Source organism: Miniopterus schreibersii (genome assembly GCF_964146895.1).
Source record: "Miniopterus schreibersii genome assembly, chromosome: 2".
NCBI classification, from domain to species: Eukaryota; Metazoa; Chordata; class Mammalia; order Chiroptera; family Miniopteridae; genus Miniopterus; species Miniopterus schreibersii.
In genome coordinates this window covers 106,713,810-106,728,348 of record NC_138102.1, presented here as the reverse complement: position 1 = coordinate 106,728,348, position 14,539 = coordinate 106,713,810, and the positions used below count along the sequence as shown (strand labels likewise).

The following is a 14,539-nucleotide window of genomic DNA, read 5'->3' as shown; positions in this document are numbered from 1 at the left end:
AGAGAAGGGGAGAGAGAGATAGAAACATCAGTGATGAGAGAGCCATTGATCGACTGCCTCCTGCACGCCCCGCACTGGGAATCAAGTCCTCAACCCAGGCATGCGCCCTGACTGGGAATTGAACCTCGATCTCCTGGATTATAGGTTGACACTCAACTGCTGAGCAACACCAGCCTGACTATCAGGTCTTCTTTCTATGACCCTGCCAAGACTTCATAGTTGAGACCGGCAGCATCATGGTCAGTATAACTCTCCACTTATTTCAAAAGAGAAGACTCTACTCACCTGATTATCAAGTTTCAGCTGTCGAAGCCTCATGGTCTCATCTTCAAAAGCGCTGTTTTTAAAAATGAAAAGAAAGCATATAAAGAGAAAATCCTTTTAAAACCATTCAATTTCATCTTTTCCATGTATTACTATGGGCTATTTGGAACCAATAAATTCTGCCTTAGGGAAAGCATCGGTTTCTAGATGCTGCCCACACTGACTGCAGGAGGACTTGGCCATCCTTAATGCCACACTTACCCCCTGAGGAGACTGAAACACCCAAAGGATAAGAAAAAGATGTAGAACACAGACTCCACGCATGCAGGAATTTTTTTAATCATTTAAACCACATATCGAGGACTCATTATATTCTGGGAACGCTGCTAAGTGTTTTACATGCATTATTTTAGTTATTCCGCAAAACACCTTTATGACTTACATACTGTTATTTTTCACACTTTGAAGATGAAGTAACAGAAACCTGGAGAGCCGTGCATAAGGTTAAACACCAGAAACAGACCCTAATCCTGGTTGCTTTCCAGAGTCTAATTTCCACCTAAGACCGAATATACTTTACTATTTTTTTTTTTGAACCAGTAGAGGAAGAATTAGACTGTGTACAGCATCTTATTACTCAAGTTTGACATTAATGAAACATGCTAGTCATCAGAGACTATAAACAGACAATATCTAATACCACTAGGAGACAGATTTTTATTTTTTTTTACGGAAGAAAACAACAGCAAAAATATATTAAATTACATCTTCAATCGATAAACCAAACCTTTTTGAACTTTCAAAAAACTCTCTCTGAAGCCTTTTCCTAATGTAGTATTTTATTTTGTGACCCAGCATTCTTAGAAAGAGTAAACTATAAAACAAGGCAGAAATGATTATCAATTATTTGTATTATAAATTTTTACTAGGAGCTTACTGTCAGAAAAAACTAAAAACAAAGTCCTACTTAAGAAGACAAATTCCATGCCCTGGCTGGTGCGGCTCAGTTGGTTGGAGCATCATCCCATATGCCTAAAGGTAGTGGGTTCGATTCCTGGTCAGGGCACACACCCAGGTTTTGGGTTCCATCCCCAGTAAGGCAGCCAACTGATGTTTCTCTCTCTCTGTGACTCCCTTCTCATCAATGGAAAACACACCCTCAGATGAGGATTAAAAAAAGAAGCCCGGCCGGGCATGGCTCAGGGGCTGAGCATCGACCTAGGATCCAGGAGATCAGGGTTCGATTCCTGGTCAGGGCACATGTCCGGGTTGTGGGCTTGGTCCCCAGTCGGGGGCGTGCAGGAGGCAGCCCATCAATGGCTCTCTTACTATTGATGTTTCCATCTCTCTCTCCCTCTCCCTTCCTCTCTCTGAAATCAATAAAGATCTATTAAAAAGAAAGAAAGAAGACAAATTCCATGGCTACAAAGGGAAGCCTGGATCTCCTGCATTTGGGGTAAATACACGACAGTATCTATCCATGGTTTAATCGCTTACCACTACATTCCTACATTTTACAAGGTTTTATGCATTTTAAGAATGTATAGCAACTTGGAATTCGCATACTGTTTCCAAGACTCTTCCTGCCTATTAATCCTTTAGCTATAGGTGTGGAGGAACATTCTGATTCTCTGACAATCTCCTCTATTAATTCTCTTATATCCTTTGTTGAAAAAAAACACACTGAGTATTCAAAATAAATCATCTCCATTTTTGCTGCTCAAAAGAAAGACAAACAAACAAATAAAAATGTCAGATATAATTCTGGCCTCAACTCTGAACACCTGCATTTCTCCTAGATATGTTCCTGTTTTCCTTAATGTCAATCCGCATTCACATATTTTACAATTCTAGCTTTATGAATACAACGATAGAATATTATTAGTATTCAGTAGATATTAGTATAAATCTGAAAAAGTTCTACATAAAATGACTAACAGAAAAAATATTATCAATATTATATAGGAGAGGGTAACTTGGTGAAAAAATCCAGTTATAGACTAGTATTTTCAGCAACTACTGCTGTGATTCTGCTTTTCCTGCAACTCACTCGGCCCTCAACTCACACCAGAACTGCAAAACCCTCTGGCATGTTAAAAAAAATCATCCTATCCGCCCCCCAAATGTTAAAACCACCTCAATAAAGCTAAATTCTGTCACACAACTAAAGTCGTCAAACGCTTCTCTTAAGGCCTCCAATAGTGAAGAAACCAGGTGTATCTCTTTTCAATGCCCTGTCTTGACATCACGTAATTCCTTCCATCAAGCCTGGGCAAGCTGAGCAATTTAAGTAAACAGCGTATAATCAAAGCATTTAACCTTAACACAAGAGGCACTGAAAAGAAGCTATATAATTATAACATTTAGATGCCTCTTATCCATCAAAAGCTACACTTTTTTTTCCTGAGCTCTAGTGTTAAATTGTAACTTAGCAGAAATAATAAAGATATTTTATATATTTATATTAAATCTGAACTAGAATTTCTAGTTTAAACTGGACTATGATCTTACTAAATTTTCATTGTTTCTTTTAACATTTTCCTTCTCTCATTTCAAACCAAGTTGTTGAATAGCAAGCCTAACCAAGACTAGTTAGTAAATCAACACAAAACATGGAGACTGGTGGAAGGGGTGGAGATGTGAAAAAGGCTGGTCCCACACCCACATGTGGCAGATAAACATCAAGAAGGATATCTTGGCTACAGAGCCCCCCCCCCTCGCCGAAGAGCAAGGGGTCCCAGCCCCACACAAGGCCCCCAGCACAGCATTCCAGTGCCAGGAAGAGGAGTCCCCATATTTCTGGCTGTAAAAACTGGTGGGGATTGTGGCTTAGAGAGAGGGCTGCTGGAGTCCTAGGCATTCCTTTAAAGGGTCTGCTGACGGACTTAATCAGACTCACTCACTCTGAGCTCCAGAACTGGAGCAGTAGCTCAAAAAGCACCAGGGACAAACAGGGAGGAACTAAAATGTCTGGAATTAGGACGAGAGCTGGAGGGGGAGCTTTCTCCCAGACAAGTGCTGGCAAAGGCAACTGCTCCTTTTCTGAGCCCTCCCGGCACAGAGCCAGCAGGTGGGTGCCATATCTGAGTCTTCATCAACTTGGTTAATACTCACCCACCTGGTGATTCCCTGAAACTCAGCCTCACCCAACATTCAGGCCCACCCAAGCTGTTTACAGTGCCTTTTCCATACTAATGGCCTGTCTTAGCTCATGCTTCAGACTTTCCTAAAATCTCTCATGCAGCATCTGCCCTCAGAGTGGCTCGTACCTCTTGCTAAGTGGCCCCAGGCCTGGCACTAATGGCAGTCGGCCTTGCGTCACAGTTTGGCCTCTCCTGGGCATCTCCAACCCCAGCACAAGTAGCAGCCATCTACAGATCACTTTGTAGCTCATTCTGGGTGGCCCTGGGCAGAACACAGGCAGCAGCTGACCTTAGCCTGCACCTCCCAGGAGGCCCCAGAGCCAGTGCACCACTGGACAGCCTCAGATCACATCAAAGCACCACCCAACCACTCAAGGGGTGGACTCAACGTGCACCAGAGCTCCACTTAAGTAAGTCCTGCTCTGTGGGGTGGGCCCTTGCAAAAGGTTAAAGACAGAGAGAATCTTAAAAGCAGCAAGACAAAAGCAGTTAGTTACCTACCTGTCAGCTGATTTCTCAACAATCTTTGCAGGCCAGAAGGAACTAGCAAGAAATATTCAAAGTGATGAAAAGCAAGGACCTACAGCCAAGATTACTCTGCCCAGAAAAGCTATCATTTAGAATCAAAGAACATATATAAAGAGCTTCCTAGACAAGAAAAGGCTAAAGGAGTTCACCAGCACCAAACCAGTATTAAAAGAAATGTAAAAGAAATGTAAGAAGAAAAAAGATAAAAAATATGAACAATAAAATGGCAATAAATACATATTATCAACAACTGAATCTAAAAAACAAAATAAATGAACAAGCAGAGCAGAAAGACACATAGATGAAGAGAACATTTTGACGGTTGTCAGAAGGGAGGAGGCTGGGGGGTAAATAAAAAGGTGAAGGGATTAAGAAGTACAAATTGGGCCTGGCCAGTGTGGCTCAGTGGTTGGGTATCAACCCATGAACCTGGAGGTCACAGTTCAATTCTTGGTCAGGGCACATGCCTGGGTTGTGGGCTTGATCCCCAGTAGGAGGCATGCAAGAGGAGCCAATCGATGATACTCTCTCATTATTGATGTTTCTATCTCTCTCTCCCTCTTCCTTCCTCTCTCTGAAATCAATAAAAACATATTATTTTTAAAAAAAGAAGTATAAGTTGGTAGTTACAGAATAGTCATGGGGATGTAAAGTACAGCATAGGGAATATAGCCAATAATATCCTAATAACTATGTATGGCGTCAGGGAGGTTTATTGGGATGATCGATTAGTAAGTAATATAATGTCTAATCACTGGGTTGTACACCTGGAACTAATATAATATTGTATGTCCACTGTAATTGAAAAATAAAAATGATCTTAAAAATGAGAGAAAAAAAGAGTATACTCACCCTTTTCACCAATTTTTCATCAATCCGTTCCACCCACTTTTGTGGAATCATTGTAAGTAATTTTTTAGCAGTAAACAACTAAATTAAAAGCTGGTTTGCCCTGACTGGGTGGCTCAGTTGGTTGAGCGTCATCCCATGCACTGGTCCGATTCCCAGTCAGGGTACCTACCCAGGTTGCAGGTTTGATTCCCAGTGCATACAGGAGGCAACTGATGGATGTTTCTCTCTCTCTCTGTCTCTCCCTTCCTCTCTCTCAAATCAATAAAAAACAAAAAACAAACAAAAATTTAAAAGCTGGTTTGTTTTTTGATTGATTTTAGAGAGAGCAAAAAGGAGAGGGAGAGGGAGAGAGAGAAGAGAGGGAGAGAAACATCGATGTGTTGTTGCACTTATTTATGCATTCACTGGTTGATTCTTGCATGTGTCCCGACTGGGGATCAAACCCACAACCTTGGCATATCCAGAGGACACTCTAACCAACTGAGCTACCCAGCCAGGGCAAAAGCCAGTTTATAAAAAAAAAACCTATTCTCTTAGCACTTTCAAATACTATGCCATACAATGTTATTAACTATAGTCACCAAACTGTACACTATATCCCCATGACTTATTCATTCGCTAACCAGGAATTTTTACATTTTGAGCCCCTTCACCCATTTTGCCTACCCACCCCCAGCAACTACCAATCTTTTCTCCTTATCTATGAGTTTTGTTTTTTGGTTTTGTTTTGTTTTTTAAATTCCACATATAAGTGAAATCATAGTACAGGTTTCCACACTATCTGAAGTAGAGTGTTCCTATGAAATCTTTCACAAGCCATAATGGCCTAAAGCAAAGAAGCTATTACCATTCATTTATACGGAAAACTTTTTGAGCATTCTTAGACCCCAAAAATAACCTATCAAATCATACCAAATATGCTTAATTACATCCAGTTTTACACTAAGCATAACACCCTTACGAGCTCTCTTAGGCTTCCCTGATACCTTAGGATACATCTTGCCTAAAATAAATCCAAATAAAGCACAGATGCTGACAGACAGTTCAAAGCTTTGGTGGCTGGATGCTGAGATGCTGAGTGTAGTTCCTGGCCAAGGGGTTTGGTGGGGGCCCCTCTTGCTGCTCGGGGTGTGCACTGCCTCTATTACTGTTTGGCTTGCTACAAAGCAAACACTAAATGCTGTTTTCACTTTTTGCCTTTGTTGGTAAAGTAAAACTTCTCTATGGATTCCTTTCAGTTAGCAAAAACATGTACTAAAGTAGGTTTTTCGTAAAGCAAAGTGGCATGACGCAAATTTTCGAAAAACAGGATACGTGAATTTGTCTTTCCTTTTGACTTATTTCACTGAGCATAATGTGTGAGGAGAAAATGGTAACTTCAGCTTGAACACAGAATTGGAGAACTGAGCTGGAGATGTTTATGGGACCACAAAGCAGAAAGGGTAGTAAGTAGCTGAATATACAAAACTTCTTTGCAAAAAGAGAAATCTTGGAAATCAATTACTTAGGACCTAAGAAATTCAGGAGAAGACACCAGTGAAGGGATGAAGATTAGGTTCAGTCCTTAACTGGATTTACCACACCTATCCATCAACAGATGGATGCAGAAGTGTTTGGGAAGCATCGGCTATGAGGCTGATTATTATGTTTGTGACAGAAATGTATAAATTGTCTTTTTTGTAGGCGCAAATACAAGCCAATAAAGTGATGACAATCCTGGATCAAGAACAGCAAGGAAAGCATAAACTGAATATCAGCCCCAAAGATGAGCTATAAAAATGAAAAAGAATGTTCCATCAGGTATTTATTTAAACTGTTAATCTAATGAAAACCATTTTATTTTTGTACAGAGCCATGGCTCTGTAAATTAACAGGTTAATATGAAAAACAAAAACAAAAACAAACCCCCAAAACCAGAATTTCTCCAGAGTAAAAGAAATGGAATTACTATTTTTCTCCCATTTTTCTCATGGAAAATTTCCTATTTACTTGGTACAAACAGGGAACACTCTAAACATATATCTTAGAGAAACACAGACCTATTACTCAAGTGTGGCAGATGATTATCATATCCACAAGAACTCCAGTCTCTTGAAACTACCTTCCAGTTATTGACCAGCCAAAGGTTAAACTGAAGATGCCCGCACAAGGCTTTTTATCACTGCAAAATGCACACATATAATTCTCTACAAATGTGCCCCACATACCTATCTTTGTTTATGGGCACCAAAAATATTTCCTAGTCCCCCTGTACTATTCTTCACTTACTCTACGAACAAATATTTGGCGAAAGTCTGCTAAAAGATTGCCTCTACTCATCCACTCCTGAACACATTTTTAAGAATCACTAGATGAACTGAAAACAACACAAGTGTCTGCCAAGAGTAAAATGGATAAAATTTGGTACAGTCATTCAGTGGAACGTTATACAGTACTTCAGTGAAAATGAATGAATTTCACCCTAACACAAATCTATAAATTGACTATAAACATAATATAAAACAAATAGGCAACACAGAAAACATTACATTTTTAAAGCTTCCTTTTATACCAAGTTCAAAAACATAAACCAAATTAGACTGCTTATAGTATACACACATAGGGCAAACTGATAAAAAAAAAAAAAAAGAAAAAGAAAACGATCATCTCAAAAGTCACAGCAGACCCATACATCTATGGCCAATCAATTTCTGACAAGGGTTCCAAGATCGTTCAATGAGGAAACAAAAGTCTCTTCCACAAGTAGTGGTAGACAACTAGATGCCTACATGCAAAAGAATGAAGTTGGACCTCTGTCTCACACCATATATATAAATTAACTCAAAATGTATCAGAGATGCCCAGGCTGGTGTGGCTCAGGTGGTTGGCATATCATCCCATGCACTGAAAGGTCAAGGATTCGATTTCTGGTCAGGGCACATACCCAGGTTGCAGGTTCAGTCCCCGTCAGGGTGCATACAGGAAGCAATCGACTGATGTTTCTCTCTCACATCAATGTTTCCCTTTCTCCCTCTCCCTTCCTCTCTAGAAAAATCAATAAAGAAAAATTAATTAAAAATTTTTTTTAAAGTACCAAAGACTCTTTTGGCTTTCAGCTCAAAGGCGGCCAAGGTATAGCTTTCTTCAGTAGTCACATATCTGGGTTCACCTGACACCAGCTGCCTCCACCATGCCACTTAAGTTCCACCCCAATGAGATCAAAGTCCTATGTCTGAGATGCTCTGGCCAACATGATAGGCCTCCTGAATTTTTCTCCAAAAATGGTTGGTGACTTTGCCAAAGCAACTGGTGATTGGAAGGATCTGAGGATTACAGTGAAACTGACCATTCAGAACAGACAGGCCCAGACTGAGGTAGTACCTTCTGCCTCTGCCCTGATCATCAAGGCCCTCAAAGAACTGCCAAGAGACAGAAAGAAGCATAAAAAGACTAAGCACATTGGAAATATACTTTTGATGAGACTGTAAACATTGCCCGACAGATGCGGCACTGATCTTTGTCGAGAAAACTCTCTAGAATCATTAGAGAGATCCTAGGGACTGACCAGTCTATGGGCTGCAATGTTCATGACTGCCACCCTCACAACATCATAGATGACATCAACTGTAGTACAGTGGAATGCCCAGCTAGTTAAGAACTACAAAGGAAAATATTTCAATTAAAGATCATTTGATGCCTGGCCAGCATGGCTCAGAGGTTGAGCATCAACCTATGATCAAGGAGATCGAGGTTCGATTCCTGGTCAGGGCACATGCCTGGGTTGTGGGCTCAATCCCCAGCAGGGGGTGTTCAGGAGGCAGCCAATCAATGACTCTCATCATTGATGTTTCTCTCTCTCTCTCCCCCTCTCCCTTCCTCTCTCTGAAATCAATAAAAATATATATATTTTAAATCATTTGACAACCCCCCCCCCAAAAAATGTATCAAAGACTTAACTGTAAGAGCTAAAACTATCAAACTCTTAGGAGAAAACATAAGAGTAAATCTTCATGACTTTGGATTTGGCCATGGATTCTTAGATATGACACCAAAAGCATGAGCAATAAAGATAGGTACATTGGACTTCACTAAAATTAAAAACTTTTGTCATCAAAGGACATTATTAAGAAAATGGAAAGACAACGCATAAAACAGGAGGAAATATTTGCAAATCATGTATCTAATTATTCTGGTATTCAAAATACACAAAGAACTCCTACAACTCAAGAACCAAGAGACAAACAATTGATTTTTTTAGTGGGCAAAGAATTTAAACAGACACATCTCCAAAGTATGTATAAAAATGGCTGATAAGCTCATGAAAAGATTCTCAACATTATTGTCATCAGGAAAATGTAAATCCAAACCACAATGAGATGTTGCTTCAGACCCACTAAGATGGCTATAATAAAAAAGATAACAAGTATTAGTGAGGATCTGGAAATATCAGAATCCTTATATATGGCTGGTGGGATTGTAAAATGGTATAGACACTTTGGAAAACAGACCAGCAGTTCTTCAAATGATTGCATATAAAGTTACCATATAACCCAGAAATTCCACTCCTACGTACATATCCAAGAGAAATGAAAACACATACCTACGAAAAAACTTTTACACATTTTTTTTCTTTATAATTGTATTGCTTCTTTAATTGAAGGGATTTTTGAAATGGTATATGTGTTACAAGAAGATCACTGGTGCCAAACCCTTTTTGTATGGGTTATTTTTTCCCTAATGTTTTTCATGAATTATAAAAATAATCCATATGCATTTCATGAATTTTGTAAAAATGTAGACAAAGAAATGGTCTTTTCATAATCCTATTATCTTGAGATGATCACTGCTAATATTGCAGCAAACATCCTTCCATATATTTCTACCAACTTTTATGTATCTGAAATAATACTTATGATTTTTTACATCATTTTATTTTAAGATTACACTTAAGCATATTTTTATGTTGCTTAGGTATAATATTTTATAGTGGGAAATGGAGAGTATTATGCTAAGCGAAATAAGCCAATCAGAGAAAGACAAGTGTCACGTGATCTTACTCATATGTGGAATCTAATGAACAAAATATACTGATGAACAAAATAGATCCAGAGACATAGAAGCATGGAACAGACTGACGAATCTCAGAGGGAAGGTGGGGGTGGGTGGGTGAGTGGGGAGAGATTAACATAAGAATTTATATGCATATATGCAAAATCCATGGATACAGACAGTAGTGAGGTGAAGGCCTGGGGAGGAGGAGGGGAAGAAGGGGTCACCAGTGGGGGGGGGGTCTGTAATACTTTCAACAATAAAGGTAAATTTAAAAATATATACTATATCATACAGGTATTCCATATTTTTTCTTTTTATGGTGTGGTAAAATACCATAAAATTTAATATCGTAACCATTTTTAAGTGTATCGTTCAGTACTGTTAAGTATATTTACCTTGTTGTGTGTATACAAATTTTTATAGCATCTGTAGCACCATTATTCACAATGGACAAAAGGTAGAAACAAACCAAATGTCCATCAACTGATAAAAGAATAAATAAAATCTAGTATAGCTATACAATGGGATATTGTTCAGTCATAAAGAGGAATAAGTACTGAAACATGGGAGAACCTTAAAAACATTATGCTAAGTGAAAGAAGCCAGTCGCAAAAGACCACATATTATAATTCCATTTTTATAAAATACCCAGAATAGGCAAACTAATAGGGACAGAAATTAGATTAGTGATTGCTTAGGGCTGGGGAATGGGAGTTGAGGAGTGATAGTTAAAGGGTATGAGGTAGGTTGATGATGGCTGCACATCTTTGTGAATATACTAAATACTAATAACCACTAAAGAGTGTCTACCTTAAATGGGTGAAGTGTATGGTATATAAATTATATCTCGACAAAACTGGTATAAAAAAGAAACCATGAGTCTATACTGATTGTAAATAAATAAATGACACACAAAAAATAAAGGGCATTACAGAATAATGCCAATAAAAATAAAATATAGTAGAATATCACTCTTGCAAAAAACAAGGATGGATGGTATAATCATCAAGTGAAGTAGGATATTCAACACAATCTCAAATGTCTCCCCACAGATTATATTAATTACAAAGAGAAAAAGGTAACTTTACAATGAAAAAGTCTGGCAGATATCATCTTAACCAAGTGATGGGAAACAGCAACTATGATGGGACAGACTGACCTTAATGTGGTGTATTAAAAAGAATACAATATAATGTATGTAATATTCCTGTCAACAGTGTTTAACTTAAATCTATTCAGGAGAATACAAACCCAAATGGAGAGAAATTCTCTTAGACAACTGTCAAGACTTTTCAAAAGAGTTAATATAAAAAAAATAAAAAGGCTGGAGAACAGTTCTAGGTTAAAATAGACGAGGTTTAAGATATTTCTGGCAACCAAACAACACATAATCCTGAATTCTGGATCGAAATATGTACACAGTAAAGACTATTATAGGTGCACTTAAGATATTTCACTATGAACTGCACATTAGACAAGACTACATATTAATGTGAAGTGTCCCATTAATGTGAAGTGGTAACAGTATTGTGGTCACATAGGAGAATGCCCTTCTGAGTGAAAACGGGTAGAAATAACAAGGGACAGCCTGGCCAGGCATGGCTCAGCGGTTGAGCATCGACCTAGGATCCAGGAGATCACGGTTTGATTCCCGGTCAGAGCACATGCCCAGGTTGTGGGCTCCATCCCCAGTAGGGGCATGCAGGAGGCAGCCGATCAATGACTCATCATTGATGTTTCAGCTCTCTCCTTCCCTCTCCCTTCCTCTCTCTGAAATCAATAAAGATCTATATATTTTTAAAATGGTTAAGGTGGTAAATTTAAAATAAAAAATAAAAAAGAAATAATGAGGGAATGGGAACAGGGTAGTGGGCTGGAGGAGCCACACTTTCCTGAGTATTCATGAGTCCATAATGTTATGAATGAATAAATGGGGGAGAGGGCGCAGTTCTTTCTTACAGAAAAAAACCCAGTTAATAAAGATAAAAGAAATAATGGAAACAGAAAATCACCATTAGGCAAACACCATAATAATAACTGTTGCAGACAAGAACCAGCAACAGATGCTAAAATTAGTGGGTTAGAGTGTATGAGAAATAGGATATGCGCAGAGTCTCAAAGTATCTGCCCACAAGTTAATTACTGACTACAAAGGGAAAATAGTAACTTCACAGTGGAGAAATCTGGAAGGTGGCACCTTAACTAAGTGATTAAGAGGAACATCACTAGCAATAAAACATAGCAACATCATGTTCCTCCCGATATGATGCACTGAGAAGGGCACAGCATCATGTCTGTGGTATTCTTGCCAAAGTGCATAATTTTAATTTAATCATGGGGAGACACCAGACAAACCTAAACTGAAGAATCTTCTACAAAAAAACTGGCCAGTACTCTTCAAAAATGTCAAGGTCAGGAAAGGCAAAGAAAGACTAAGAAACTATGCAGGTTGAAGAAGACTACAGAGACATGACAACTAAATACACTACAGGATCCTGGATTTGGATCCTAGACTAGAAAAAGGACACTAGTGGGAAAACTGGCTAAATTCAAATAAAACTGTGAATTAATGAATAGTACTGAATCAATGTCAATTTCCTGGTTTTGATAACTGTATATGGTTGTGTAAGGTATTAACATTAGGGAAAGCTTGGTGAAGGATATACAGGAATTCTCATATTTCTACAACTTTTCTATAAGTCTAATCAAAAAGATTTTTTAAAAGCACAATACTAAAAAGTAAAGTTAATAAGCACAAATCTAGGTAAAGGGCATAGGTTATCAATTGTACTTTTGTTGCAACTTTTCAGCATATTTTTTCAAAATAAGAAATTGGAGGACAAAACAAGAAAACAGGCATTTTTCTGAATGTCTATTTTACAGTCATGGACTGAGTACACTTAAAACTCCATATGCCCTTTACTGGAGCACCTAAATTACACACATAGTGTTTCTAAGGAATAGAGATGGTATGAAACAATAAAGAAATTTGCCCAAGATCAAAATTCTGAGAAACTTAGAGCCTACTTTAAAACATTACTCATTCAATTACTAGTACCTAACAGACCATGCTGCCAACTTGTTTGAAGCATTTAATAATATAGCAATCACCTAGATCTTCACACTCACAACATTCCTGTCAAGCTCTCTCTGCCTACAAAAAAGAAGAAAAAAATTTCTAGCTGCCAGTAACGTAAAACCCACTGCTACTATAACAGTAAGAGTCTGCCTCTTGCTGCCGCCCATGCTGTGCCAAATAATAAGGATGCTGTGATCAGCACTTAACTGTAATTTGGCCAATGATGCAGGAGGCTAAACAGACTCTTTCTGTGGTACTAGAAGGAATAAACACCATCCTTGCCAGGATCACAGCAGGGTTAGACTCTGCAAAAATGAAAGCTGTGAGCAGCCCATGACTTTTCAACAATAACTTGAGTGAACACTTCCTTTACTGACTATATTATTGCTTCATAACATCACAAATAATAGTTTTTAGCCTGGCTGGCGTTGCTCAGTGGTTGAGTGTTGACCCATGAACCACAGATTGATTCCCGGTCAGGGCACATGCCCGAGTTGCAGGCCCAATCCCCAGTAGGGGTGTGCAGGAGGAGATGATCAATGATTCTCTCTCATCATTGATATTTCTATCTCTTTCTCCCTTTCCCTTCCTCTCTCTCTAAAATAAATAACAACGTATTATTTTTAAAAAAACCTTTTTGGTCTCAGAAATTAGTTATAGTTAAGAAACAAATGAGGAACAGCCTATTTTATTAAATAAATACAATAAGTACCAATGTGGATTAATAAAGAGGACACCTTGGAAGGCAATTTATTCATTTTAGTTAGAGGAATTCGAAATTGTAAATCTGTAGAAATGAGCTGCCTGCATGAAGTTGAAATAAATACAACTTATAAAAATTTGGTTCAACTCAACCTATCAGAAATAAATGTACTGCCTGGTCGGGAGTGACTCAGCGGTTGAGCGTCAACCTAGGATCCAGGCGATCGGGGTTCGATTCCCAGTCAGGGCACATGCCCAGGTTGTGGGCTCGATCAATGACTCTCTCATCATTGATGTTTCTCTCTCTCTCTCCCTCTCCGCTCTCTGAAATCAATAAAGATATTTTTTTTTAAAAAAGAAAAAAAAAAAGAAATGTACTTACTATGTGTGACAAGGAATTATTGGAAAGACAGTAGTATAGGAAAGATAAAGGCAAAAAGGATTACCTCAAGACAATAGCTACAAAAACAACATAATTTTTTAAAATATATATTTTTTTATTTTGGAGAGAGAGGGAGAGAGAAAAACATCAATGTGACAGAAAAACATTGCTTTGCTACCTCCTGCACACACTCCAACTGGAGATTGAACCCACAACCTGGGTATGTGCCCTGATCGGAAATCAAACTCATGACCTTTTGGGGCATGGGACGATGCTCAACCAACCAAGCCACACCAGCCAGGGCACAACATAATTTTTTATTCTTAATTCTAGTCAGCTATTCACACTTAATTGAAGATTTGACTACCACCCTCTTGGAGAAAAATTTAAAATTGTAGGTTTGATTATGACTTCTACTTCTATTCACATACTAAAAAAAAGAATCAATAAAAATTAACAAATTGGACTTCATCAAAATAAAAAACTGGTTTTGCAAAAGATATTGTTATGAAAATTAAAAGGCAAGCCACAGAATGGTAGAAAATTTTCACAAAATAT

General features: G+C 38.3%; 2 protein-coding genes and 1 pseudogene across 3 annotated transcripts in view; 1 reads left to right on the top strand and 2 right to left on the bottom strand.

Annotated features, from left to right (window-relative positions):
- The window catches only part of TEAD4 (TEA domain transcription factor 4), a 130,145-nt gene extending 124,361 nt beyond the window's left edge, over window positions 1-5,784 (bottom strand). The window contains exon 1 of the mRNA XM_081130556.1: window positions 5,780-5,784. The gene's annotated coding sequence lies outside the window, so the exon portion shown is untranslated. The remainder of the gene's footprint in view (window positions 1-5,779) is intronic.
- TULP3 (TUB like protein 3) overlaps window positions 1-14,539 on the bottom strand; it is an 80,590-nt gene that overhangs the window by 44,941 nt on the left and 21,110 nt on the right. Inside the window, exon 2 of the mRNA XM_081130548.1 lies at window positions 286-337. Coding sequence (XP_080986674.1) covers window positions 286-337 — 52 coding nt within the window. The remainder of the gene's footprint in view (window positions 1-285; window positions 338-14,539) is intronic.
- LOC308552854 (large ribosomal subunit protein uL11 pseudogene) lies at window positions 7,957-8,421 on the top strand (annotated as a pseudogene). The gene has a single exon. The product of its transcript is annotated as a large ribosomal subunit protein uL11 pseudogene (transcript).